Source organism: Cryptotermes secundus, unplaced genomic scaffold (assembly GCF_002891405.2).
Source record: "Cryptotermes secundus unplaced genomic scaffold, Csec_1.0 scaffold2640, whole genome shotgun sequence".
NCBI lineage: Eukaryota > Metazoa > Arthropoda > Insecta > Blattodea > Kalotermitidae > Cryptotermes > Cryptotermes secundus.
Window position 1 is genome coordinate 20,157 of NW_019727143.1, and position 26,472 is coordinate 46,628.

Here is a 26,472-nt window from a genome sequence, read left to right on the forward strand (position 1 = left end):
AAGCTCTGGACAGGCTTGGAGACTTCAAATTAGGAGAGCAAATTATTCAAACTGTGAAATATGCAGATGACCTTGTGTTAATGGCTAAGGAAGAAACTGTGCTACAGGGTATGAATGATAGACTAATCGAAATTGGAAGGTGCTAGGGCATGGAAATTAATGTGGAAAAACAAAAGTAATGAAAATTTCGAGACAACCAACCCCAGTCACAATAAAGATAGACCAAAAACAACTGGAGAATGTAAAATGTTTTAAATATTTGGGTAGCTTGTTAACAGATGATGGAAGGTGTACTTGTGAAATTAAATCTAGGATTGTCATGGCAGAAGCTGCATTTAGCAAGAAGAAAAATCTTTTTACCAGCAAATTGGACTTAAATTTGAAAAAGAAACTAGTGAAATGCTACATTTCGAGTATCGCTTTGTATGGGGCTGAAACTTGGACACTTAGGGCAGTAGATCAGAAACACCTGGAAAGCTTCGAAATGTGGTGTTGGAGAAGGATGGAGAAGATCAGTTGGACTGATTATGTGAGAAATGAAGAAGTGTTATTTAGAGTCAGTGAGCAGAGGAATACCCTACATGAAATAAGAAAATGGAAGGCTAATTGTATTGGTCATATCTTACGCAGTAACTGCCTTCTAATAGAAGTTATTGAAGGAAAGATAGAGGGGCAGATAGAAGTGACCAGAAGACGAGGAAGAAGACATAAGAAGATGCTGGATGACCTTGGGGACAGAAGAGGATATTCTCATTTGAAGGAGAAAGCTCTAGAATGCATTAAGTGGAGGAACTGTTTTAGAAGAGACTGTGGACCTGTCGTCTTGACAAATTACTGATGAATGAATGATGAAAATGCAATAGCACTGACATATTTTGACTTAAGAACTAGTGCAGTGTGGTGGTTTCAAAAAGTGAATGGCTGCGTAAGGATGACCACGTGGGGCCAAAACATATAGCTATTGACCGTGATTTAAATTTTATTTTATATTAGGGAGAGATTGTGAACAGACAAAAGTGAATGTGTAGAATGAAAAGTCTCATATATTGACACATTGGCTATCATGTCTCGCAGCATACTTTACACACTGCATGATCCATCAGGAGGCACACACTGGAAACCAATTCAAATAAATTAATTACACACATGATTTTTACCTGTGATCATATCATAAACGCTGACATCAGACATCAACATCACCAATGGCACCTGGAGAATTCTTGAATTATACAAGCAGCAACTGATGTGTTAAGCTTCATCAATATGTCAAAGGATTAATATACATAAATGCCAACTTAGGTCTTAAAAATGGACTGCTAAAGGAGAATGAAACTGGCTGGACAGAATATAGTGCTGGCTAATATACTACGTTTTAACATAACCAATTTGGTTTTCTGAGTGCTGTTACTAGCAGATGGATGGAAACAACAAGACTAATAATAGATCACCGTGGTCACGGTGCAAGGGCCAAGAGGGCCCACCCCTTGTACATTCAATGTGTGGCTTTTATTTGTTTAATTATATCTAATAAATGAGACCATATAATTGTACATACTTACGGGTCAAACACAAGACGTGAGATGTATTCTTTTGGCATACGAGGTAACTGGTGGGAGAACACATTTTGAAGACCAATGAGCCAAAGCATTGTCTGCTTCGAAACAGCTGACGTCAGTGAATTGCCAACAACATGAAAAGAAATAATTCCTCGCAACTCTTCTTGTTTGGCAGTTTCATCCCGAGGTGCATTCTCTGGGAAAACCGCCTACAATAAAGTTACTTGCTTCAGGAAAGCAAAATTCAGGCCTTCAAACAGCAAAATTAGAATCAAGTTTAGGAACAAGAGAATTACCAAATTATTATTTGTGTTACAAATTTAACACCAAGACTGAATACACACTGTGGTAATGAACAAACTGTTTCATGCCGCTTTGTTCTGAAAGGCTAACATGGAGGCCGCGCCATAGCTCAAGTGGTTAGTCGCTGGTTTCCCACCACAGTGGCCCAGGTTCAAGCCCAGGTCTGGTCAAGTGGGAGTTGTGATGGACAAAGTGGCCCTGGGGCAGGTTTTCTCCAAATACTTTGGTTTCCCCTGCCAATCTTCATTCCACCAAATTCTCCCTCATCATAATCACCCAGGGCAGGTACAATAAGCCAATGAGTGGCTGACATGCTGAATGGACCCAGTTGGACTACACCCCCCTGCTATGTGAATTAAAAAAAAGAGGCTAACATGAGTCATCACAAAAAATACAGCAAGAAGGAACATGCTAATCAGTTTTATGTAAACTTTTTCTTTCTCTATGCGAACAGAACAATGAAAATTGGGTATATAGCAGCTCAACATGTAGAAATCCAAAATTTGTATTAGGAAAACCTTTCAGCTTCCTTGATCAATTTGCAGGCATGGTTAGAAAGCCAAATGTATCTCTTGGCTATATCCATGCCTTTTTTCCGTTATCTGATCAACTGTAAGCATAACATCCATGCATGAGCTGCTTCTAAATCCATTTACACACAAGTGGCCTTCTTTGCAGCCATCTACATGGGAGCAGCCCCATCTGAAGCTATTTTGGCTTCTGCTGAGACTGTTTGGAATCTTCTTGTAACAATATTTGACTCCTGAAACCAGCAGGCTTATGTCTCCATATTTTGAACAATAAGAACAGCCTCCTTTCTTGAGGATTGGTTTCATTACAGCTGTGGACTATTCTACAGGAATTTTACATTCTTTCCAACAAACAAAACAAACTCCGTTATTTTAGTCTGCAAGCGAACTATACCTACCAAGCGACCGCCGCTTGTCAGTGAAGTTTAGTGCCAGCTTTTGCGGATAGAGGGTGTCATGTGGTCAGTGCAACGAATCCCCACGGCCGTTTATTTCGATTTTCTAGACCAGAGATGCTATTTCCTTGAAATAGCTCCTCAATTATCATCACAAGGCTGAGTGGACCCTGTTCCAGACCCACTACTTCTCAGAAAATACCTGGTAGAGCCGGGAATCAAACTTGGACCTCTAGATCTGTAGCCAGGAACACTGACCACTAGACCACAGAAGCAGTCCATTCTTTCCAACACATTTTTAAGAAGTGTAGGAGTTTATGTTCTAATGCAGAAATGTCCAGAAGAAGGTAGAAATGATGCAGATATGACTCCCAAGGGCATGACAGAAGTGATGAAGTTAGGTGTCAAGAGGTTAAGAATACAATCTGGGAATCTAATTTCAGAAAGTCAGACTGAGACAGGCATGGACATGTAGAGGAAGTTCATAAAACTGAATTCATTATTTCACATACCTCAGGACCAACCATGTTTGGTGGTGAATCAATTGTAGCAATGATTTCCACAACAGTCGCCTCTGGCAAATCTTCCATTGGCTCTGGAACCAGGCGACGTTTCTTGGCATCAGATTGTCTACAGCTTGCTGGTCCTTCAGGTATTACAGATGCTGCCCTTTTTTCACCAAGACTTTGCAAAAGAACTCTCATATTATTTTCAAAAATTTAAGTTGAACCATACACATACAAATACCACCCTAGAGTTGAACTTGGGGAAGCTTTCAGGTATCTTACAAATTTTTAAACTTGTAGTATAAATTCCCACTAATGTGATTGCAGACCTAATAATGATTAATTAAATGATATCATGTTTACTAAAATATAAGATGATCTACCTTTTAAAATTTAACATTCAAGAAATAGCTTCTTTCCCCCACTTTAAATTCCACCTTTTAGAGGTTAATATCGATCTCAAATAACATATGGGGTTTAACAACTTATGCTTGTGCAATGGATAGCAGTGCTATTTACACTGAAAACACTGAGCATGTACTTCACATCTATGACATGACACCTTTTCTTTCAGATGATAAATCAGGAAAATAATTCTCATTTTACATTCAGGTATGCATTGTACTATCAAGAATTTGTGACAACTGCATGCATTCAGAATTTTGTCAGTCATTTCAATTCTTGCATTTTGACCACAGATATTTATTTACCTCGCAGTCCCTCCTTCCCTGAGCTGCTTCTTTCCAAATCCCGGACTCAGGTTAACAGTGGTGAAGTTGTCCTTATCACTGGGTGGTACCGTCAGCTTTTCAAACTCCCCACTACGTCTTAATGAAGATGCTGTTGTTACTGATGCAGCAGGAAGTTTAGTTTCTAAAGACGCCTGCAGGTGGCTAGGAGGAACCTGCTTGAATTCTGGATCCCAAATTGGTGAACTTTGTGCATAAATTTCTTCCTCCAACAATGATAAGAACCTGCAATACACAGTATAATACACTGGAAATCACATACTATTGCTCTACAAAAATATAGGGTAAATTAAGACAGAAAGTGAAAAAGTGAATCCAAAGTTCAGAAAAGTAACTATCTGAAGGCAGTTGGCTGTCTTGTGTGTTATTTTTTTAGGTGACGTCTCAACTACGTAAGTTAAAGTACAATATGCAGTGTGAGGACAATGGCAAAGTGACCAAGAAGGATGTCCTAGGAAGCAGCAATGGCTTATTTTGAGGAACTATACCACAACTTACCTGGTGATGCGGAACAAAACATGATGAAACAACAGGAGAGCTGATCCCTGGACACACAACCAAAATCAGGAACCCCCACTTCATTCATTTTTAATATTATTATTAATATTACAGCAGGGTGAAACTGAGTCCCTTAGTACTTAGGCCATAAACAATCCATCATGTGAACCCTGGATGATACGGGAAAGCAATGGAGCACTTGGTGGCATGGGACTTCAGAGAGGATACCAAATTGGTTGGAGATATGACATGGATAGATATTTCCTGTCAGTTTATGGAATTAACGCAAAGATTCATAAAAAATATACACATGCACCAAATGATTTTTCATACTCTTCATAATTCATTCATTACAATTCACCTGGGAAAATGTGTAAGAACAAGAACTCTTTTCTCAGGAGGCATCCTGTCACGTTCATTGTGGCACTTGTCCATGAGCTGACGATACACTGAACGAAACACAGCACGCAACAAGGTGCGCCCAAACACTAATGTTGTCTCAAAATGAGGTAAGGAATCGCAAAATGCTGGCACATGGCAGAACACAAGCCACCTGCACAATGAAGAGAGACTTCAGTATAACATAGGAACCATATCATACTATCAATGACATCCAAGATATGAACATACCAACATCAGTACATGTCACACAAATGACTGTTGTTAAATCATTCTAGATATACAGCTAATGAATATATTTTTAATTTATTCCACGAATTTTACCTGAAATACTTTTCTTAAAAATAAATTATGACCTGTAAGCATTTGCCTCAATTACCTGATGAAGGTTTGAAAAATGCTCTTTTGAAGTTGGATTTTATAAAGTTCTAACACATCAAAATATGGAAGCAGAATATTATTTTTTCATCAAAAACCCAAATTCCAAATATATATGTAAGATTTGAGGCTTTCACGGCGGTGACTATGAAGAATGCAGTCTTCTGGGATTTGGCACCGTGTATATGTGGTGTTAACCGACGTTTCGGAGGAACGTATCGCCCCCATCTTCAGGGTTGAAGAAAAAGTATAAGTAATTCTGCAAGCGACAACACCGTGAGACACGATAAAGCAGAATCGTGTCTCACGGTGTTGTCGCTTGCAGAATTACTTATACTTTTTCTTCAACCCTGAAGATGGGGGGATACGTTCCTCCGAAACGTCGGTTAACACCACATATACACGGTGCCAAATCCCAGAAGACTGCATTCTCCAAATATATAATTGCAGTCCAGAGTGTTTAACAAGAATTAAAATGGAATGCAGGTAACAGGTTTCAGTATTAAACCTAATATCATTTTCATGTAAAGCCATTCAACTAGGACATAGTGACAATACTGGTATGTACATTTGTTGGACAGAACTCAATTCAAGTTTCCAACCTGTACAAAATTTTAGCTGCTTGCATGTCCCCATCATGAAAGCTAAAACAACAGCCTTGTCAGAGATCCACTCTTCTAAAGTTTCACTTATCCCAAACCTCAAAGAGCTGTACAGTAATAGCCGTTTAGTCTATAAACACAGCCTCATGATTCAGAACACTACTTCCTTATGCCAGATACCAAGACTTAGAATAAATATAATCCACTATTTAAGGCGTGACTTCTATTCATAGTATTTCCATTAATATTTGCTCCAACATGCAATAATATTGTCACGTGTTGGGTGTATAACGCGCAACAAGTAACTTCATGCCTTATTTCATATAGCGAATTTATTGCACTTGCTCTCACAATCACACAATTTACAATCTCACAATTACTGCCATCGACAGTATCACAAATACTAGACTGCAATTAACTGGTTACTCTTTCTGTAGTAACTGGCTCAATACTCACTACTCGCTAACCAATCACTCACTACTAACTAACTGACTGACTGACTACTCTTGACTGCTAACTCTGAGTAGTGTTCACTGCTCCTTAATTAGCCTCGGCACAGACAAGACAGAAAACAGTTACGTAATATGCACCACCGTTGCATAACGTCGTGTTTGCCGATAGCCTAGCAACGCTGTTGGGTGTTGTTTACTGCTGCATAGCAACTGTGGCATCCCGTGTTACATCACTGTGGCAATGGTTGCCTGGTGACCGCCGCTCCTCTGCCACGTCACCGCGGGGAAGGGGGTGTCTACGGAGCGTTGCACACTGATGGAAGGAGTGGAAGTATGTGATGTCACTCGCAAGATCACAGAGTTCACGCGACCCCCACCTCCCGCTATGCCATCTACGTCACACTGCTCCCTTCTAAAGGTTGTTCGTCCCGAACAGCCTAACCGTACATCCCCATTCCTTTTTCTTCCCGTTGCTGTGTCTCCTGTTGTTTCAGCTACTCCTCTTGCAGTGACTATTCTCCTCCTGTTACAACTGCTCCCTTCTTAAGACCATCTCATCTTGAGCGGTTTCCTGCTAACTTGCCAGATGATCCAGTTGTATCACATTCATCCTTCATTTTCTCTCTTGGGATGCTGGTGTTTCTAATTTACCAGCTCCTCCTGTGTACTATTCCATTTTTTTCGTTTCGGAGGGGGTCGACCCCTCCACAGTGTCCAGTGTCTCACCTCTCTTAATCTACTGGAAATCCAGATGGTTTCCTTCGCGCCCTCCAACATGAGAGCTTGTCCAAGGGCCTTGTGTAATGTCTTCATGCTTCTAAGAATGGGTTCCTTGATGTTTCGGCTCCTTAGTCTTCTGTTGTCTCCCGGGTGAGCTAGACGTCGCTTCTGGAGCGCTTGCCTTTTCTGGGATCTTGCTGGAGCATTGTCCCTGTCTCTGTGTCTCCTACGCCATACCACTTCTGTGCAGGGGGTCTTCCTGATTCTCTCAGCAGCCAGTTCCTTCCGCTGTTGACATTTTTCTTGGGTTGGGTGTTGTTTACTGCTGCATAGCAATCGCGGCATCCCGTGTTACATCACTGTGGAAATGGTTGCCTGGCACTGCCGCTCCTCTGCCACATCACCGCGGGGAAGGGGGTGTCCACCGAGCGTTGCACACTGATGGAAGGAGTGGGGGTATGTGACGTCACTCGCGAGATCACAGAGTTCAAGCGACCCCCACCTCCCATACGCCATCCACATCACAATATAATATTCTGCAGTTTTTATGTTCTATGATCTCTTGCTACCATCATGCAACAAACTATTTTAGGCTGACTGACTTGTGATCAATTATTCAAAGCTGGTGCTTCAATTGCAGACATTTTATAGCATCATATTAAACTGAGAAATAATCTTCAATGACATTACGTAATTCCTTTCAAGGAGACATGCAAGGCCTATTCAAAACAAATCTCTGCCAGGATATGTGGTAACCTGAGTAAAGCTCAAACCAGGTACTTCAACAATACAAGTACAGAGCATTATTGCTATACCATCTTTATTAGTGACCTACAAAATAAAGAATATCAGAATAAAAGTTACCAACATTATGGGTTAAAGATATGGACAAATTTATTTCTTTGGGAACAGAAATAAATTAAAGATAGAAAACTTACAGAGATCAACAGAAAAATACTATATGATTCTAAGATTTATCAACTTATAAAAATTAATGTTACGGAACAGAGAAAATCCAATCAATGCAAAATAACAATTTCCATATTAAATTCAAAACTATCTTAACATCTAGTGCCAAAACATAACCTCTAAAAACTGAAACAAAAGCAAAATCCAAACAATGAATATGATAACCTTGAGATTTATTCAGGGAAAAACAAGAAGGGGCAGAATCAGAACTGAAATTGAGTCAGACATGAAATGATTACAATGGTTTGGCCATATAAAAAATTAACAGAACAGGACTACCAAGAAGGGCATTACAATTAAATTTTAAAGATAAGAAACTCATGTGATAATGCAGAATAAAAGTTGAATTAGGTACTAATGACATCATGAAAAGAGGAAAGGGCTGACAATAACAAAGGAAAGACTGTGGGAATACAGACAACACTCAATACAATAGAAGTAATGCAAAATGAAGATATTTTAGACAAAATTGCATGTCATAAATACTATTACAGATCAATATTATTAAAGCTAACTTATACTGAATTTGGCCTGACAATTTTGAACACATCTGAAAAACCTCTGACCGACATTCTTTTTCTATGAAACTATACCACAGACATTACCTGGTGTAATTGATCTTGTATGCAGACACCTCTTCTGCTGTAACATGTCGCCTCGCACTTGGTGTCTCAAAGTTCCAATGGTTAAGGCAATGCAAGAACATCTTGGCCAAATCATACATTGTTTGCCACTCCTGAAGAAAAAGATCCTCTATGAACTTGTCCTAATATTGCCAATATTTTATTTTCACTTCCTTCTTACAAAGTTATGGATAATCCATTTCTTACCCTTTGAGCAAGATGCCCAAATTTGTAGAGAACGAAGTTTGTAATTGCTTTTGCTATACTTGGCCTTTCAAATGGTGGTTGACCAAGAGGCCCTTCAATGGTAGGTCTTGTCATTGTTAGTATACACTTCCGGAGCAACTGGAAGACAAACCAGTTTCATGTAAATAAGATTTAAAAGTTTGTGACTATGGCATATTAATGCAGTAATTGTGTTTTTGGGCATTATCCATCAACCTGTTTTTTTATTTAAAACACAACATTTAGGAGACTGGATTCTGTCTCTGCTTTCAGGTAAAAGCTTACTCAGCTGGGCCCAATTCATACATCTGCGCTTCAAGTCCAACCACCATCAGGTGAAAACAGGGGTCATTCATAGCTTGATCAGTAGAACCAAGGTCATATGTCAGGATCAGAAGGATTTCAACAAAGAAATTAGGAACACAAGACATGATCTGATACAAGAATTGACACCACGAGACACAATATAACAGGGCATGGTCATTGTCCCACATGTTATGGGTACCTCTGAGAAATTCAGACATATTGCAAATTGTTTCAATGTCAGGACCATTTTCAAAACTAAACATATATTCAGTGGGACACCGAAGGAAACTGTACCAGTTAAGATGCCCAGCAGACAAAGCAGTGTGTGTACAATATTTCATGTGAGTGTGGCAGATTTTATATCAGCAATACAATCAGACCTTTAGAAGGATGCATTAAGGAGCATAAATACAAAGTCTGAATAAAAAATGCAAATTACATGCAGATAAAGGCCACAAAATATGTTGGAAAGAAGCTACGGTCATGTAAAGTGAACCCAATGCCACCTACAGGAAATACAAGGAATTCACCCATATGGCTCTGGCAGACCATCCGATCATTCAACCCAGCTTGGACATGTCTCCCATCTGGACTTCCATTTTTGCAGCAGAAAGTCAGAAAACTACAACTCTGTTCCATGTAGACTATGAGTGAAAGTCGTGTTTCTATATTGGTACTGCACAGAGAATTTGTCTCTAGTGAAAACTTATATTCTGATAGTACTCTGACTTTAACAATAGCCATGAAATTGTCCATGGACATAGGTGGTAGGCCTCACATGTGTGGAGTTCTTTTAATGTTATTTATGTTAGTTAACTCTTGCATGTGATTCATGTTCTTCTTGGTTTATATGTCTTATGTGTTTGGTGCTTATGGCTGGAGATAGGGACTAGCTCTATTAATTGGCCCACCCGAGTAGGCTTTTACCTGAAGGCAGAGACAGAATCCAGTCTCTGAAATGTGTTTTAAATATAAAACAGGATGATGGATAATATCAAAAACACAGTAACTGTACAGTTTCATGTGCATAAGAAACTGCAACATTTCTAGTTAAAAATACAAACGCCAGAAATTCTGTTAATCAGTAAGATCAATTTCAGCATTTATTAGATGACATTAGTCCATTACATCTGCTATACCCCTCCATTGTTTAAGTCATGAATTCACTTCAACTCTTTCAAATGAAAGTCTGACTGTCACTTGGATGCTTGTAGCATCATTGTTTATCATCACATCTAGTTTGTATCATCATCATCATCATCATCAGTAATCTGTCAAGATGACAGGTCCACAGTCTCTTCCAAAACAATTCCTCCACTTAATGCGATCTAGCGCTTTCTCCTTCAAATGACAGTATCCTCTTCTGTCCCCAAGGTCATCCAGCATCTTCTTACGTCTTCTTCCTCGTCTTCTTGTCATTTCTATCCGCCCCTCTATCTTTCCTTCGATAACTTCTTTTAGAAGGCAGTTTCTGCGTAAAACATGACCAATCCAATTAGCCTTCCGTTTTCTTATTTCGTGTAGGATATTCCTCTGCTCACTGACTCTAATTAACACTTCTTCATTTCTCACATAATCGGTCCAACTGATCTTCTCCATCCTTCTCCAACACCACATTTCAAAACTTTCTAGATGTCTCTGATCTACTGCCCTAAGTGTCCATGTTTCAGCCCCATACAGAGCTATGCTCCAAATGTAGCATTTCACTAGTTTCTTCCTCAAATTTATGTCCAATTTGCTGGTAAAAATAATACACTGTATAATCACCACTTCTTATTTCACCTTGTCCTTTCCATCGCACTTCGCTGACACCTAGAACAGACACCTCATTCTTCTGCATTTCCATTTTCAAATTCTCCAATTTGCCTGCTTGATTCAAGGTCCTTACATTCCATGTGCCAATCTTGTAACCATGATGTTTCTTCTGATCTTCACACTTTTTCTTGTTGTAACGCCTGCATGACATATATAAAGGTAAAGGTAAAAGGTAAACTTGGCCCTGTGCTTAAATAATTAAGCACTATGCCATGAAGGCATATGGGGGAGTGGATGTAGAGACCCACATTTTCTTGACCTTCGCACTAGCTGGAGGTGAGTGGTCAGCTTCATGCCCTGGCCACTTACCCCTGGGGAAAGAGCCCCCAGTACCCATTGGATAGGCTGGGTGGACCCCAGAGCCAGCCTGGACAACGTGGAGAAGAAAAAATTTTGGAACCTACTGGGACTCAAACTCCAACCTCTCGTGGAGAAGAAACAATTTTGGAACCTACTGGGACTCAAACTCCAACCCCTCGGTTGTCCAGCACATAGCCAGCTGCTATAACAATTGCACTATCCCAGCTTGTAAATATACATGGTGCAATCCAAAAGGTCCCAAAATATATTAAAAAAAACTATTACACCTTACCTAGATCTTATTCCGCACCATCACCTTCAAAGTAGTCCCCTTGGGAGCACATACACCAATCCCAGCGTTTCTGCCACTTTTCAAATGCATCCTGGAAGTCTTTCTTTGTTACGGTGTTTAGTACCATCTGCGTTTCCGCTTGAATTTCCTCAACTGTATCAAATCTTCGCCCCTTCAACTTGATTTTCATCTTGGGGAAGAGAAAGAAGTCACATGGAGCTAAGTCTGGCAAGTATGGTGGGTGGGGAACAACTGCCATCTTGTTTTTAGCCAAAAATTCCTGCACAATGTAAGCCGTATACAGCCGTGCATTGTCATGGTGGAGTACCCAGTCGTTCATGCACCACTTCTCTGGACGTTTTCTACTCATGTTCTCCCTCAAACGCCATAGAACATTGCTATAGAACTCTTTATTGACTGTCTGACCAGGAGGGATGAACTCCTTATGAACAATCCTGTCAATATAAAAAAAACAGATCAACATGGACTTAATGTTGCTCTTGACTTGTCGAGCTTTTTTTGGCCGAGGTGAAGAAGGGCTCTTCCACTGCGACGATTGCTCCTTGCTTTCAGGGTTGTAGCCATAAACCAACTTTCGTCACCAGTGACAACCTTCGAAATAAAGTTTGGATCCTCTTGAAGCTGTTGCTGAAATTCTCTGCAGACTTCCAAGCGATGCTGCTTCTGTTCATTTTGCAGCAGTCGTGGCACAAACTTCGCAGCAATCCTCCTCATGTTCAGTTCCTCTGACAAAATTCATTGACATGTACCATAACTTAGTCCCAAGGTGTTACAGAGGTCTTGGATGACCAGTCTATGATCTTCCAGAATCAGATCCCTCACTTTCGTGACATTTCCTGGTGTTTTGGCCATTGACAGCTGTCCCGAAAGATCGTCATCATCAGTCAATGTTCAGCCATTTTTAAAACGCTTATACCAGTTGTAAGTTTGTGTCCGGCCTAAACTGTTTTTACCAAAAGCTTGCTTCAATATTTGGTGTGTTTCTGCAGCGGTTTTCCCAAGTTTGAAACAAAACTTTATACAGACATGCTGCTCTCTCAGGTCAGCCATTGCAAAACCGCAAACTCACGGAAACACAACAATGGAAATACGTTCGCCAACAATAAACCCAAACACTCAACTTGACGCCGCTTGCCTCACTGATTCAAGAAGGATGTGTGAGGAGACATCTAGCGGTATTTCGATGTACTCATAACCATTTGTGCGCAAAATTCAAATTTCGGAAACTTTTGGATTGCCCCACGTACAAACAAAAATAAACAGAAACTCCTTTGGAACAAAAATGAAATGAGTGTTCAAATGTTCACCTTCAGCTCCTCCTCTTCACTCATCTGCTCTCCTCAAAGTGTTGTATAGATTTTCATATCTTTCATGCCGACTCAATCAATTGCAAGTATAAATTCTATAATGTTCCTTCTATGTGTCCTCTTGGTTTCATTCAGTAATTTAAGAATGTTATCATGCCTTCAGCATATCTGATCATCAGAATCAGGAAATAATACCAAATAATCTCCACTTCATGAACATCCTCATAATGAAAAATGCTAGGGATCATAAGGCAATGTGTTTATAAAGATTTTCTATACCATGTTAATAAATTATCTGTGGTAACAAAATTCCAATATGACAAACACATAAAGGACTCCACCATCAAATAATATCTCTTTGCCATGAGTTTCAGTGATCCTGTAGCCACTCATTAATACACCACACAAATCATTAGTATTTAGGAATAAAATGACTATGAATGATGTTCATGTCTGGATGCCACTTTTCACCATTCCCCATGGAGAACTGTTCATGAAGTTACCTAACTGGTAAGATGCAGCACAATAATATATAATTTCTCTGTAACAGTAAGCCAAGAACTTTTATGGAGATAGCACAAAAGCATCTCATAACATTAAGAATATAAAACACCTGCTCAAAATGTAATTCCTTTCACTACAAAGTCTATTACACAGAATAATAATGCACTCATAACTCATATAATTATAAAAGAAACATGACCTATCATGAGGGATGAATGCATGGTTAGCCTACAGCAAGCCAAGCACACAAGAGACAAACACTTGCTTTCATAAAACTGAATTTTTAATCACTCTGTGTATGTACACACCAGAAAAAATTACAGTCTTAATTTTTACAAATAAGATACAATAACACATAGATTTTACAATCTTTAATGTTATATAAGATTTGAGGTTTCCACGGCGGTGACTATGAAGAAAGCTGTCTTCTGGGATGTGGCGCAATTTCTACACGATGTCACATCCCAGAAGACAGCTTTCTTTCAATGTTATAGTTTTTCTATTTTTATGTATTTTTATTTTTGTCTAGGTCAAATGTTCATGTGATCAATGTCGGCTAATTAATTTAGAACTTCTACTAATTTATGATTTTTCATACAGGATAATGCAAGCTATAAAACACTTATATATTACGGTTTATAAACTGGCCCTTGATTTTTCAACTTCAGAGCATGGCCAGTTTATTTGCAAGCATTTCAGTGTTACAGTTTCTAAATTGATTTTTTCTGGTTTTTGGAATTTATCAACTTATTTTTATGCATTCCTGGAATTTTTTCAAAACTAGCTGCAGTGGTAACAAACGCAAGATATCCCAAACATACATATCTTCAGTATGATTTCAAACAATAACCCGTAAATAATAGGGCTACCAGAGAAGAGATTTACAATCACCCTTCACTCTCAGGGTTAAAAAGTGGACAAACTACTTCTGAACTGAGGCACAACAGGATAAAGTAAACAAATGTTAATTCTGGACTACAGTTTCTCAACTGAGCTATGAACTGATTTGCTTCACAGATAGAACTACACTGTAAGGCTACTGATATCTTAGCATTATAATTAAACTCAAAGAGGACATAAATAATAGTATATACCTTGAATAGGTAGTAGTATACACGTTTTGTATCAGCGTCTTCTTCACGATGCATGCTCATGAAAATATTTTCAACATCAACCACCATTCCCAGAAGCCGATTAACTTCTTCTTCTGACAGTGGTGCAAGATGACTCACATGTGTTTCTAATTACAGAAAATATGGAAGTCATATTATAGCATTTAATAGATACTGTGGTTAAATCAGAGATTCCCAGTCAGTCTGTGGATTTTTATGAGAACCAGAACCAGGCTCCCAAGCAGCATCACTGCATTTCTCTTTTTGTTCTATTACTGCGATGAAATTAGGTTCCAAATATAGAATAGGAATATCTCACACAGGATATCAGGTATCGATCTGTGCTCATCCATCAGAATGCAAACTTTACAAGGCAAGAATCCATCTGAGATCCACATTAAATGACAGGAAATTTATGGAAATCATGCATGGGTAAAATGTTATCGAGGAACATTCCTGCCTTAATGTTTATCAAGAATTACTCTGTGGGATATGCAGATGCTCTGTATGATTTCATCTAATTTTAGTATAAAAGAAAAAGGTCAAGCTATCCCTGTAGCAGGCCATGGGGGGTCCACAGGATGGTGAGATCTTCAGGCTCCCACATTTTCTAGACAATCAGCTCACAGATGGCAGTGAGGTTATCAGCCTTACTCCAGCTGCCCTTTACCCCCCCCCCATAAAGGTTTCTGGTACTCACTTCTGCTGGAGGTGGAGTCAACCCTATGGACACAGTGTGGCTGAAAGGATTAGGTTAACTGAAAAATCTAATGACCTCTTCAGGAAATGTACCCACAATCTTCTGGTTTATAACAAAGTGCCTCAACCAACTACACTACCCCAATTATAATATAAACATAAAGCAATTTTTTCCCTCATGTGGCCCATAAGACTTTTACATATATCCTCAGTCCTTCAGCAATGATATTAGTAACTGCTTTGCCCTGCTTGTGGCACCCCACTACCCAGATGTTTCACCATCCCATATTCACTGTCTCTGTCTTAATATTGCCATCTTTGCCTTACAAACCCAGCCATCCAAACTAGAAGCACTACTACAGTTGGACAGGATCAACGTTCCTTCACCTCTCATAATTTTACTTTTCCACTTCTTTATGTTGTGATGGACAGACACCTACTCAAACTATGTGGATGGCACCTACAGGAAATTGAAAGCAGATACAGCAGGATTAGCTGTCATAAGAATAAACTTTTACTGTCATTGGAACTCCGTGTGTTGGGAGCTTTACTGAATTCAATACAACCAAAGAGTTCATAGCATATAATCTTATGTTAAACTAGTGGTACCCGGCCACGCGTTGCTGTGGCTCAGTCTTGTTAAGTTTGTAGACATCTTTGTTCTAGGCCGCAAGAATAGCTCATTCACTCAGCCAATCATGATTCTTATAATTGGGTTGAATATTGGGAAATACTTTTTCAACCAATTCTTCTTTTGACGTCACTAAATTGCAGAAGTTATGAGGCAACGAAATTCGTCCTGAGGCCAGATCAACCGGCACCTTTCTGTTCCCAATTTCCAGCAATTGATGTGAGAATATCTCAGCTGATCGATCGTTTTGCAGCTGGACACCCATATTTGTAGTTAATTTTAACGTCTTTATGTGTCGCCACAAAGTAGAGTATTTCAGGCAAGCATTTATTTCATCTGCTGGTGTCGATCGAGGAATTACAGGTAATGTTTGCCTGAAATCTCCTGCAAGCAATATTAATGTGTTCCCAAATGGTCTGATGTTTCCACGCAAATCTTGCAATGATCAAAGAAGCTTCAAGCGATTTTTTGTGCGCCTCTGTGCATTCATCCCAAACAATAAGTTTGCATTTCTGCAATACCTTTCCCATGCCTGATGCTTTGGAAATGTTGCACGTGGGAGTTTCAATGAATTGCATGTTCAATGGCAATTTCAAAGCAGAATGAGTAGTTCTTCCACCTGGCAGCAATGTTGCAGCTATTCTGGATGACACAAGAGCTAAGGCTATGTCATTTTTGGATCGAATTTCTGCCAGAATCAATCTAATTAGGAACGTTTTACCAGTTCCTCCTGGCGCATCTAAGAAGATTTCTGCAACCCCGTTATTGACAGTTTGCAATATCTGATCGTAAATGCCTTTTCGCTCAAGCCTTAGCTTAGGAATATTTGACTGCACATATGACAAAAGATCACCCGTGTTGTAATTTTGTTCACGACGCAATTCTACATTGAACGAAGCAGCAGCAGATCGATTGGGTGATGACATTCCCAATTGATTGAGATCTTTGTTCGCGATTTCTAAGCACAAATCTTCAATCATTATCAACGGCGGTTAATACAAGCATGTTTTTATATACCTATTATATAGATGTCACACCTGTGACAGGTAAAAACATGTCACATGTTCGGAATTCAGGAGTCACTTCCATAGTAACACTAGAACAGACCGTTGCATAGGTAGCGACAATAGCGGTATTGTAGCCCCAACAGTTGGCCGTTGCCTGGGAAGTAACAATAGCGATACTGTAATCCCAACAGTGAGCCGTTGTGTCGAGAACATCAAATCTCCACGGTTACGACGAATACACAGAGCGTTCCCACAGAGACAACGCAATAACAATGGGTCGTTGTGTAGGAATCGCGGAATCAACAAAGCAGCATTTCCCCGGTTATAGACAACAGAAGGCATTGTATAGATCTAGACATGGGTTGCTTCTCACATGGACAATTATATGTTGCGTGTTCTAGAGTCGGCATACCAGACAATCTTTATATCTGCACAGACAATGGAACAACAAAAAATATTGTATACCCACAAGCATTGTGAAATTAAACATATTAGAAACGTGTGCTTTCTCTTTTCTTTCTTTTCCATTTAACCAGACTGAGCCACAGCAACGTGTGGCCGGGTACTGCTAGTTCAACATAGAAATACGAACTAAAAACAACCTGAGAGACAATAAAATTTTCTACATATACACAAAAGAGCAATTTTTACAAACAAAAATTAACTGTCATTATTTTGTCATGAAATGCAGAATATAATCTTTAGTATGTTATGAAATTCCAGAGGAGTTACCTCTACTTCTTTTTTTCCAACCTTGAGACTTGGTGATACTGTAAATATAATCACACTATATACTCATACAATAATATTTTGTTCAGACTGTACGCGAGTTTGAACTGCGTCACTTCACAGTTTACGATACCTCACACTCTGATGTGCGTGTGCCACTTCTCGAAGGAGTCCGTGACACACACAGCGACACCACCCTTTCTACAATAGAAAATGGTGCTCCTACTTCTCTTATTTAGCGAACACACATAACAACGTCTTTGTTTCCCTCTGGTTGGCCAGTATTGTGAATGTTTCACCTCCAGTTCACTCAGTTGGGCCCCAGATAACTTTGGCCTCCCCCGAGAAATGACACTGACCATGATATTCACCTTGTGCGATTGAAGAATCATCTTGGGAGGGGGGTTTCCAGCAAAATCGAATAAATTATGTTGATTGACAAAGCGACACTCTCACCCGTTAGTAATACTCGCAAAATACTGATGCAAAGTAGTTATAATACTAGTCAAAAAGAGTGCCACTCTGACACTGATACCGAAAGTCACAGTGGCTAAGATGCCTTTTACTCACAAAGTAATACTGGCTCTGTAGGTTTATACCTCTTCCAAGACACAATATAAAAATGATATATAAAGAAATATATGAGTCTGACACTGACTTTTTAACTGATAAAGAAATATATGACAATCCAACACTGACTTCCTAACTGATAATTTGCTACTGAAAACCAATCCTTGAAACCTCTGGAAGCACTGCGAGCATAGATGAATATTTACTCCTCAGTTCTCAAAATAACGCTGGGCTCTATTTGGCTGACAAGGTAAACAGTCATATCTAAATGTACCAGTACAGTGATAAACGATTTCATTGTTCAGAGCTAATGAATGAACCACTGACATGACCTTGGTGGGTTTGTTTTGGTTTCAAACCCAAGATCAAACTGTCAGCACTCCCAAAGGGAGCAGTGTCCTGCCTCATGTAAATATAACATTCAGCCATAGCCTGCTGCTTGCTACAGATATATATGACATTCATCAGTTAGAGGTTAAATGGAAGGTGAATGAAATTTCACCAGTGGATGTTTACATAACTTCCCACAAAGCTAAGCATCACTCAGAGATTGTTTTCAATTGGAGTCAGCATTCTGGATATCAGATGATAACTGGCTTTGGACATGTGTAATTGTCTTTGAACAATTTGACAGAAAGAGGAAATAGGATAGGAAAATCTTCCATTATCGTAACATACATCTGTTCACAAACCTCCAGATCAAAAGCACATTTGCAGTCATCTTTGAATATCTCCCTTTCCCACATGACTGCCTCCGCCAGAGTTTACTTAGGGGTAGGCAGACTTGAAATATATACTGGACATAGAGATATGAATGTACTCAGCAGTTTTCTTTCTTTTGTGAGAAATTTAAAAACTGATCAATGTACAAGTGCCACTAGAACAATGATGCTGACACAAAGAGCTGTAAAGAACGTACCATAATTCTGAAAACAAAAGAGGCACTGGATGTGAATGTTTACAAAACATGTCACTACAAATCAGAGCATGCAATCTCAACTCAGGTAAATGGTAATGAATCTGCATTCCATACCTAGCACATGTGTGCAGCTGCGACATGGATCAGTGAAACTTGCTAATGGTTGTGACACTTCAACACGAGGAGATTTTGCAGGTGGTATTGGTGTCTTCCACCCATTGCATTTGCATTCATCGGCCTGAAAAGATGTTCCAAAACAAAAAATCAAGAAACAGCCACACATTTGCATATAATGCCTTCTGTATGTGTAGACAGGTTTCCACAACACTGGGTTTCATTTCAGTTACCTGCTGTGTTAAACTTCTGAATCCTTCGGAAAAGTCTGTGTGATGCAGATGAACTGAGAATATTTTTGTATAGACTTTTTCCCTATGCTGAGTTTCATTAAAGTCATTAAAATACTGTTACACACTTCATCCTAAAGCAACCAGTTCTACTGATAAATTTTATATATGATCATTTACATTATTGATATTTAGAAATGATTATTCATAATTCCTTTATTTTACAATACCATATAACTGACTAACTAATTATCTTCATGTAATTGAACCCCTCTTGAGAAGATGCCAGTTGTGCAACTACTCAAGAACTTTCCAGAATTTCATGGAACCTGAAGGTTAATCACCATATTCATAACAACCTTCCACTGGTCACTATCCTGAGCCAGATCAATCCATTCAATATCACCCCATCCTATCTCTCTAAGATCCATTTTAGTATTATCCACCCACCTACGTCTTGGTCTTCCTATTGGTCTATTGCCTTCTGGATTTCCCACCAATATCCTATATGCAATCCTCTTCTCCCCCATTCGGTCTACAAGCCCTGCCCATCTCATCCTCCTTGACTTCATCATTCTAATTATGCTTGACGAAGAGTACAAGTTAAGAAGATCCTCGTTATGCAGTTTTCTCCAACCTCCTGTCAATTCCATAGAAAAACGTATATTCACCTGCTGGTTTGGTACCACCTCTGTCCCATCTGACCTCCTTTACTCCTACTAAATTTAACTTATATTTTGATATTTCTTTCACAACTGTCATCAGCAAACTTGCCCTATACAGATTTCTTACTATCCATGAACCAAATTTCATGTTCATTTTTTTAGCTGAGGTCATATACCAAAGGAATTTGGTAAAGCTATCCCTATAACAGGCCACGGAGGCCCACAGGGTTGTGAGATGTCAAGGCTCCCACATTTTCTAGACAATCAGCTCACAGACAGCAGTGAGCCTGTCAGCTTTATACACCGGCCACCCTTTACCCCCAGGAATATTCTTGGTACTCATTTCTGTTAGAGGCTGAGTCAATCCCACAGTCATACTGCAGCTGGAAGGATGAGATCTATTGAGAAAATTGAATGAACTCATCAAGAATCAAACATATGACCTTCCGGCTTGTAGAATAGTGCCTCAACCAACTACACTACTGCATGCCCCCTACAATACCACAACCTACGTTTAATTCAATTTTCAACTTATTTCTGAATATGTTAACTTCTTAACTAGAATTCATTAAACAGGTACTGAATGTCATAACCCAGTTCCCTATAGGAAATTTCTAAGACATTCTATTAAGGTCTGCTGGCTTCTCTTGGACAATATATTTTCGGTTTAAGATATCTTTAAAATGTCAGTTCTGAAACTTTTCCATGCTTACCAGTTAAAAGCCTAATGGCAACAGAGACTTTGTTTCGATCACTTTATTGTCTTCCACATATGGTCCCCATTCACACACATACAAGCATGACATAATGACAGCAGATTTCAGTCCTTTGTGAGACAGCATCAGATACAATCAACCTCTGAGTTAAGATCATAAAATGAAAATATATTATAAAGCATCCATAGATGATTATACCACTTTCTGAACTCACATGACTGAAAATCACACTCTTCCTTTGTTTTCATGAGGTCCCAGGTTTATATCTCAGGAAACTGATTGGCTATCCTGACTAAAGTCTACTGTGGGATTTCTGTTTCTCCATTCAAATGCCATGATAGTACCTCAAATTAGCTAATGACTGCTTCTGTTCACATCATTTTCAAGTCATTATTCACTAAACATTAGGTCACTCTAAGTTTGACAGTGGCAGTGTCATTAAATAAACCACATATAAATAAAATATATACAATTTTTTACTCTCTGCACATTAACCACTGCTCTGTTCCTTGTTCAAAACAATGTTTTGGAGACTGTCCCCGTCCTCATGTATGTACCCAATCAACAGAGCTAGCTGCTATCTCCGGAGTTACCTCTAGATCAACCTGTTTTGTGTAAAATATATTTAAACAAAGATTAAATATATTGTAACATGGCAGAATATCTCAACAGAAAAGTTGACTGTTGCTAGGCAAAAGCTGGTAAACATGGTTCCACAGCCACAAATCAGCAAGCCATAACACAGGACCAGATGGGCCACTGATAGGCAATACAATGTTTTCTATGCAGTCCATGCCAAGGTTATATAACAAGAGGTGGTTAGTTGTGAACATGGGTTCAAACACCTACACCGCAGCCCTCCGAATTGTAGGACACAAAAAGGGGGCCCAGTGCCAGGGGGTACAGCTGGGCCACCCTGTTCCTGGGGAATATAAATACAGGGACCTGGCCCTACAGATTGGAGGAGTCTCAAATCTGAGACAGTAAAATATGATCATGTGTTGTATATGCGTTATTGCTGTATAAGAGCTATTCCATTTGCTAAAGGTGTTGTATACGCTATGTTATTTCATTAGCATTTACTCTTAATATGTTATTTCATTAGCATTTAATTTTAATAGAAATGTAACAGAAATGGTAGCGACACATGAGGATGCAAGCATGCAGTTGAGATAATAAAGGGGGTCATATGCGTGACCTCCATCTTAGGCAGCTGTGGCTGCTAAAAATCACGTACACATAGGGTATAGTGAGCGAAGCCCACAAAAAAAGGGGAGAGACATAAGCAAGCAAACTAACAGAGCTCTGCTCTGAAATATTCTTACGACTGCTGGTGTTATTAAAAACAAAGAATAAAAACCCAGTCTGAAGCAGATGGAATGAGAGACTAGTCGTTGACCGAGATAGCGGGTAGGTAGAGCCAAGACAGCCTTCCCTCCCTGGAACCCTAGCTATCAGTCCTCAGGTGTGGCGTATATGTGTAATCAACAGAAATTAGTTAATAAACTCAACTGCTGATTACACTGCTCTTGTCGGATCAATCGATCCTCCTCTGTCAACCCGGATCCCCAGCGTTTACCACGCGCACCCAGCCTAGGAAGCACCAGACCTGACTTGTGCGCCAGTAACATCCACAATACGCCAGTGCTGGGCACCCACCTAGGAACTTCGGGATACAACACATGAGTGCTGCAGGACTTGGACCACAGAATGACTGCCCTGGTGGGGGCCAGCAGCAATTGTAAAAGTCACACCTGTCCTCTTGCCATAGAGGGAGCACCACATCAACAAACCCGCAACTGTCTGACAGTAATGAAAATCTGATCTTGAGCCCCAGATAGGTGCTTGACACCAATATAGACTGCCTGACTGACCATATTATCGGTCATAACATAACTTTGATTTTTGTGGATATGAGCATGGAAGCAGAGGAGTATCTACTGTTGGGACCCATTACCAGGCAATGACTGGTGAAGACAGCACAAACTGGCAAGACTTTATGCATGCTGCAGTACAGCGATTTGCAGAGTGCATATTTCCGTGAAACTGTTGTAATCTTGTACTTCTTTTGGCTTATTTTGGACTTCACCCATCGTCCGGTATATAAAAAAGACAAAAAACCACAACGTTTCGGAGACTGGATCTGTCCCTGGTCCAGTGATTGAGACTAGCTCTTTCTAAGGGGCCCAACTGAGTAGGTTAAACCTTCCCTATACACCTGAGATGGAGAGCCATCGTCAGAATCCTTTCAAGTCTATCTGTTGTAATCTTACATAGTTACGAGCCATAAGTGTACAATAAATCCAATTATCAATCCAAACTCCATGTCTAGTCACTAACACATGACAATATACTCACTACCAACCTCTATTAACTCACCTGTAGTAAGCACACAAGCAATAACAGTGGCCCTGCTCTCTCACAAATTGAACACCTCTCATAATTCAAAATCTTGAAACATAACTGACTGAACCAATATACAAGTGATCTGAGAATTATAGTTTTATTTCTTTTATTGCCAAATACTGTAAAAGCAATAACCTGACAAGCAGAGTAGATGGCCAGCTTGAGGAGTTTCTTGTTATGAGGCCAGTTATACACTTGTTGTTTGCGCTGTTGGATTCGCTGAAGATTACTCTGTCGAGATGACTGATCAGCAGCAGCCGCACTTCCTGAAGATGACACTCCTGAAGAAGATGGTGGAGGAGGCTGAGGTGGTATGCGAGATGTTCCATCATCTGATTGGCTTGAACTTGGGCCTACTTCAGATGTGCTCCCAGAAAGCTGACTCATATCTGTACCTGTAAACAAGAGCAAAAAATTTCCAACTATACAGATAATAATAGAGCATTATGACCCAAGAAATGTCATATGAAACAATTTATGTCAATATATTTTGTGAACATAAGTGAGAGAACATTAAAATAAATGACCAATTTGTTTAACCAGGTGCATTTATGTTTATACTTGAAAAATTAATAATCTTCACAATTTCAATTGCCACAGTTGCTTCTCTGACAACTGCGGTTCTTAATCACTTTTATAAATAACAATGGCTTGAACATTCTTAAAACCAGTTCAGTACTGTGCTGACTCCGTGTTCACACAGGTAGAGGCCTTGTGACGAGCTGATCACCCACCCAAAGAGTCCTACCGAATGTCTAAGAACTAGTAAACCAAAGTGAAATGGACAGTTTCATGGAGGTAGACCAAGGCCAAAATTGGGGCAAAATAAAAAAAAAAAGACTGAGTGTGACTAGATGGGGTTTGGATTGGTAATCAGATTTATTGTACACTTATACGCACAGTTCATAACTACAAGTAACTATAGCGCTATTGCTAATTCATGCACTCTACAATTCATTACAGCACATACTAAGTTCTCTCATTCTGCTCTGTCTTCACCAGTTGTCACTTGGTAACTGCTTTCAATGCTGCAGCTTCAGCTTCTGTGTTCATGTCCTTACTGGCTGGCAACTGTCCCACAACTAACTCCTACTCTTCTAACTGCTATCTCATAATCACAGCTGCTCCTCCTTTTATAGCCTTGGCATGGACAGCGTAGAAAACACTATTTCCTACAGTTTTTCCACTATTTTGTGTGTGTGTGTGCGTGCATGCACACCTGTTGCAGCCATTACCTTGCAGTGGCCATTGTTTACAGAGCCATCATCCACCAATGGCTGTTGTATATCTGCTTATTTTGTTGCCTAGCAATGGGTCTATATGCCACAATATAGTAATAGCTTTAGTCAGCTCTTAATCTATTTTGTGAGTCACAGTGAAGCAATATATTGCCTAAATATACTGACTGGCCTTAAGTTAGGTAAGTTACAGTATTTATTCTTGGTCTGGCAGTAGGTCCAAGTTCAGCAACATACTGAAAGGCTCAGATGGATATGAAAGTTTGGCTGAGGTGTATTCTCCAGCTCAATATAATAAGAAAATTGTTCATGGCTCAGATACCACAAGTGGAGCTTGGAATCACCACATGCTACTACTGACAGTCCACAGTGGGTGCATGGCAAATATTTCATTTATTCTTTAAATTCTATAAATCTTTTTTTTTGGCCAAGCCTAGGATGTAGAACAAGTTACAATTAAATCAAAACATACACAAGAACAGTTCATAAAATAGAACTCAGTCACATACAGAACAGTCATAAAACAAATACATAGTGACAATCAAACCACAAACAAGTGGAAATCGTTCAAGTTACAATCGACTGAATTACAACCCATAAAAGCCTACACAACACAACCATAACATATACATTTCACACAATTTCAATATTAATGTACACTAAAAGTTCAATTAACGAATACAAATAGAAATATATAAATAATAATATATAAATATAAAATATGATAATTACATATACCTTATGAGATAAAACAGCTGAAGATTACATTATATATATTTTCTGTCCTAGTACGGTTACTTATTAATACAGGCAATCAGCTGAGCAGCTCAAATCCAGTAAAATGTACACCCTTCTGGTAGGATGACAGAAAATAGAAAGTTAAAACAATATAACAAGTTATACATTAAAAATATTGATAACTAACCAACTCCACTGAGGTGAGAGATATGAAACTTAATTCAAGAACTACCTCTTACGTTTCTTGACATACTAAAGTTAAAACCTTCCAGCATTGTTCTGACATTAAAAACATGCTTAATGAATTTTACCAAAATGTAAGAAAACGTATTCCTTTGTCCATTAAGTGTGAATGAAGTTAAGTTATATGGTTTCGAATGCTAAACATACGAACCGCTAACGAATATCTTCGAAAACTCGAAAATCAAAGTATTCAAACCTTTAAACGTCAAATTCGAACGGAAGGCAACAGAAGGCATTATAGGATTGCCTCTCTACTATAGAGCTAATGCCCTATAATTTGTACTGCCTCTTACCTCGTTATTACAAATTCGTCTACCACGCCGTTCACTTCTGCAAAATACGACATATACTCAACTTTCAGCAAAACAACACCCTATTCCTATCCCGTTCCTAGGCTCATAGCTCATGCAGCCTATGCGAAACAGATACGGAATGTGTGGTGGACTGCTGGATCCCCGTGACGCCCGTGACCGTGACAATGGACGTGTAAACTCGCCCAACATAACCTGTTAGAATGTTAGAAGTCGATGTAAATCAGACATGCTCAGGCAAGTGGCCCAGAATGCCGGGAAGAAAAAAAATTACGTGCGGGAGCAAGGTACTTTGTTTTGTTTGAGAGTAATTATTTTTCGTAAGTTGGTAAATCATAGGACGTTGTGAAATTTGATTGATAGGAATGATCGGAAATGATTGTCTGCGTTATAGAAGTTTGATAGTTGTGAGGAATATCCAAGTTTATATATATATATCATGCAGTATACTGCAGAAGGCTGCCCCAACAGCCAAAGAGAGGAAGGCCAAAATATGGTTCGATGCAGAATGTTACAGTATGAGAAAAGCAACAATAAAGGCACTACACAGAGCAAGGCAAACTCAGAATAGCAACGAACTAAAAGAATATGCAGAAAAAAGAAAAAGATACAAAGCACTGATAAAAAGTAAGAAAACGGAACACATCGAAAATGAAGGGAAAATGATAGCCGAAGAAGCCGAGAAAGACCCGTT

General features: G+C 39.3%; 1 protein-coding gene across 3 annotated transcripts in view; it reads right to left on the reverse strand.

The window, feature by feature from the left end:
- LOC111864565 (histone acetyltransferase KAT2A) overlaps positions 1 to 26,180 on the reverse strand; it is a 43,915-nt gene extending 17,735 nt beyond the window's left edge. Inside the window, exons 1-10 of one of the 3 annotated variants that reach the window (XM_033751487.1) lie at positions 25,822 to 26,179; positions 23,384 to 23,643; positions 19,232 to 19,355; positions 14,545 to 14,690; positions 8,888 to 9,025; positions 8,663 to 8,793; positions 4,899 to 5,090; positions 4,001 to 4,264; positions 3,297 to 3,468; positions 1,560 to 1,765 (exon numbers count right to left, since the gene is read on the reverse strand). In XM_033751487.1, coding sequence (XP_033607378.1) covers positions 1,560 to 1,765; positions 3,297 to 3,468; positions 4,001 to 4,264; positions 4,899 to 5,090; positions 8,663 to 8,793; positions 8,888 to 9,025; positions 14,545 to 14,690; positions 19,232 to 19,355; positions 23,384 to 23,635 — 1,625 coding nt within the window. In that variant the 5' untranslated portion in view covers positions 23,636 to 23,643; positions 25,822 to 26,179. Of the gene's footprint in view, positions 1 to 1,559; positions 1,766 to 3,296; positions 3,469 to 4,000; positions 4,265 to 4,898; positions 5,091 to 8,662; positions 8,794 to 8,887; positions 9,026 to 14,544; positions 14,691 to 19,231; positions 19,356 to 23,383; positions 23,644 to 25,760 lie in introns of all 3 variants that reach the window. The other 2 variants (XM_023851918.2, XM_023851919.2) reach the window with 2 other exon arrangements.
- Positions 26,181 to 26,472: the final 292 nt, after the last annotated feature.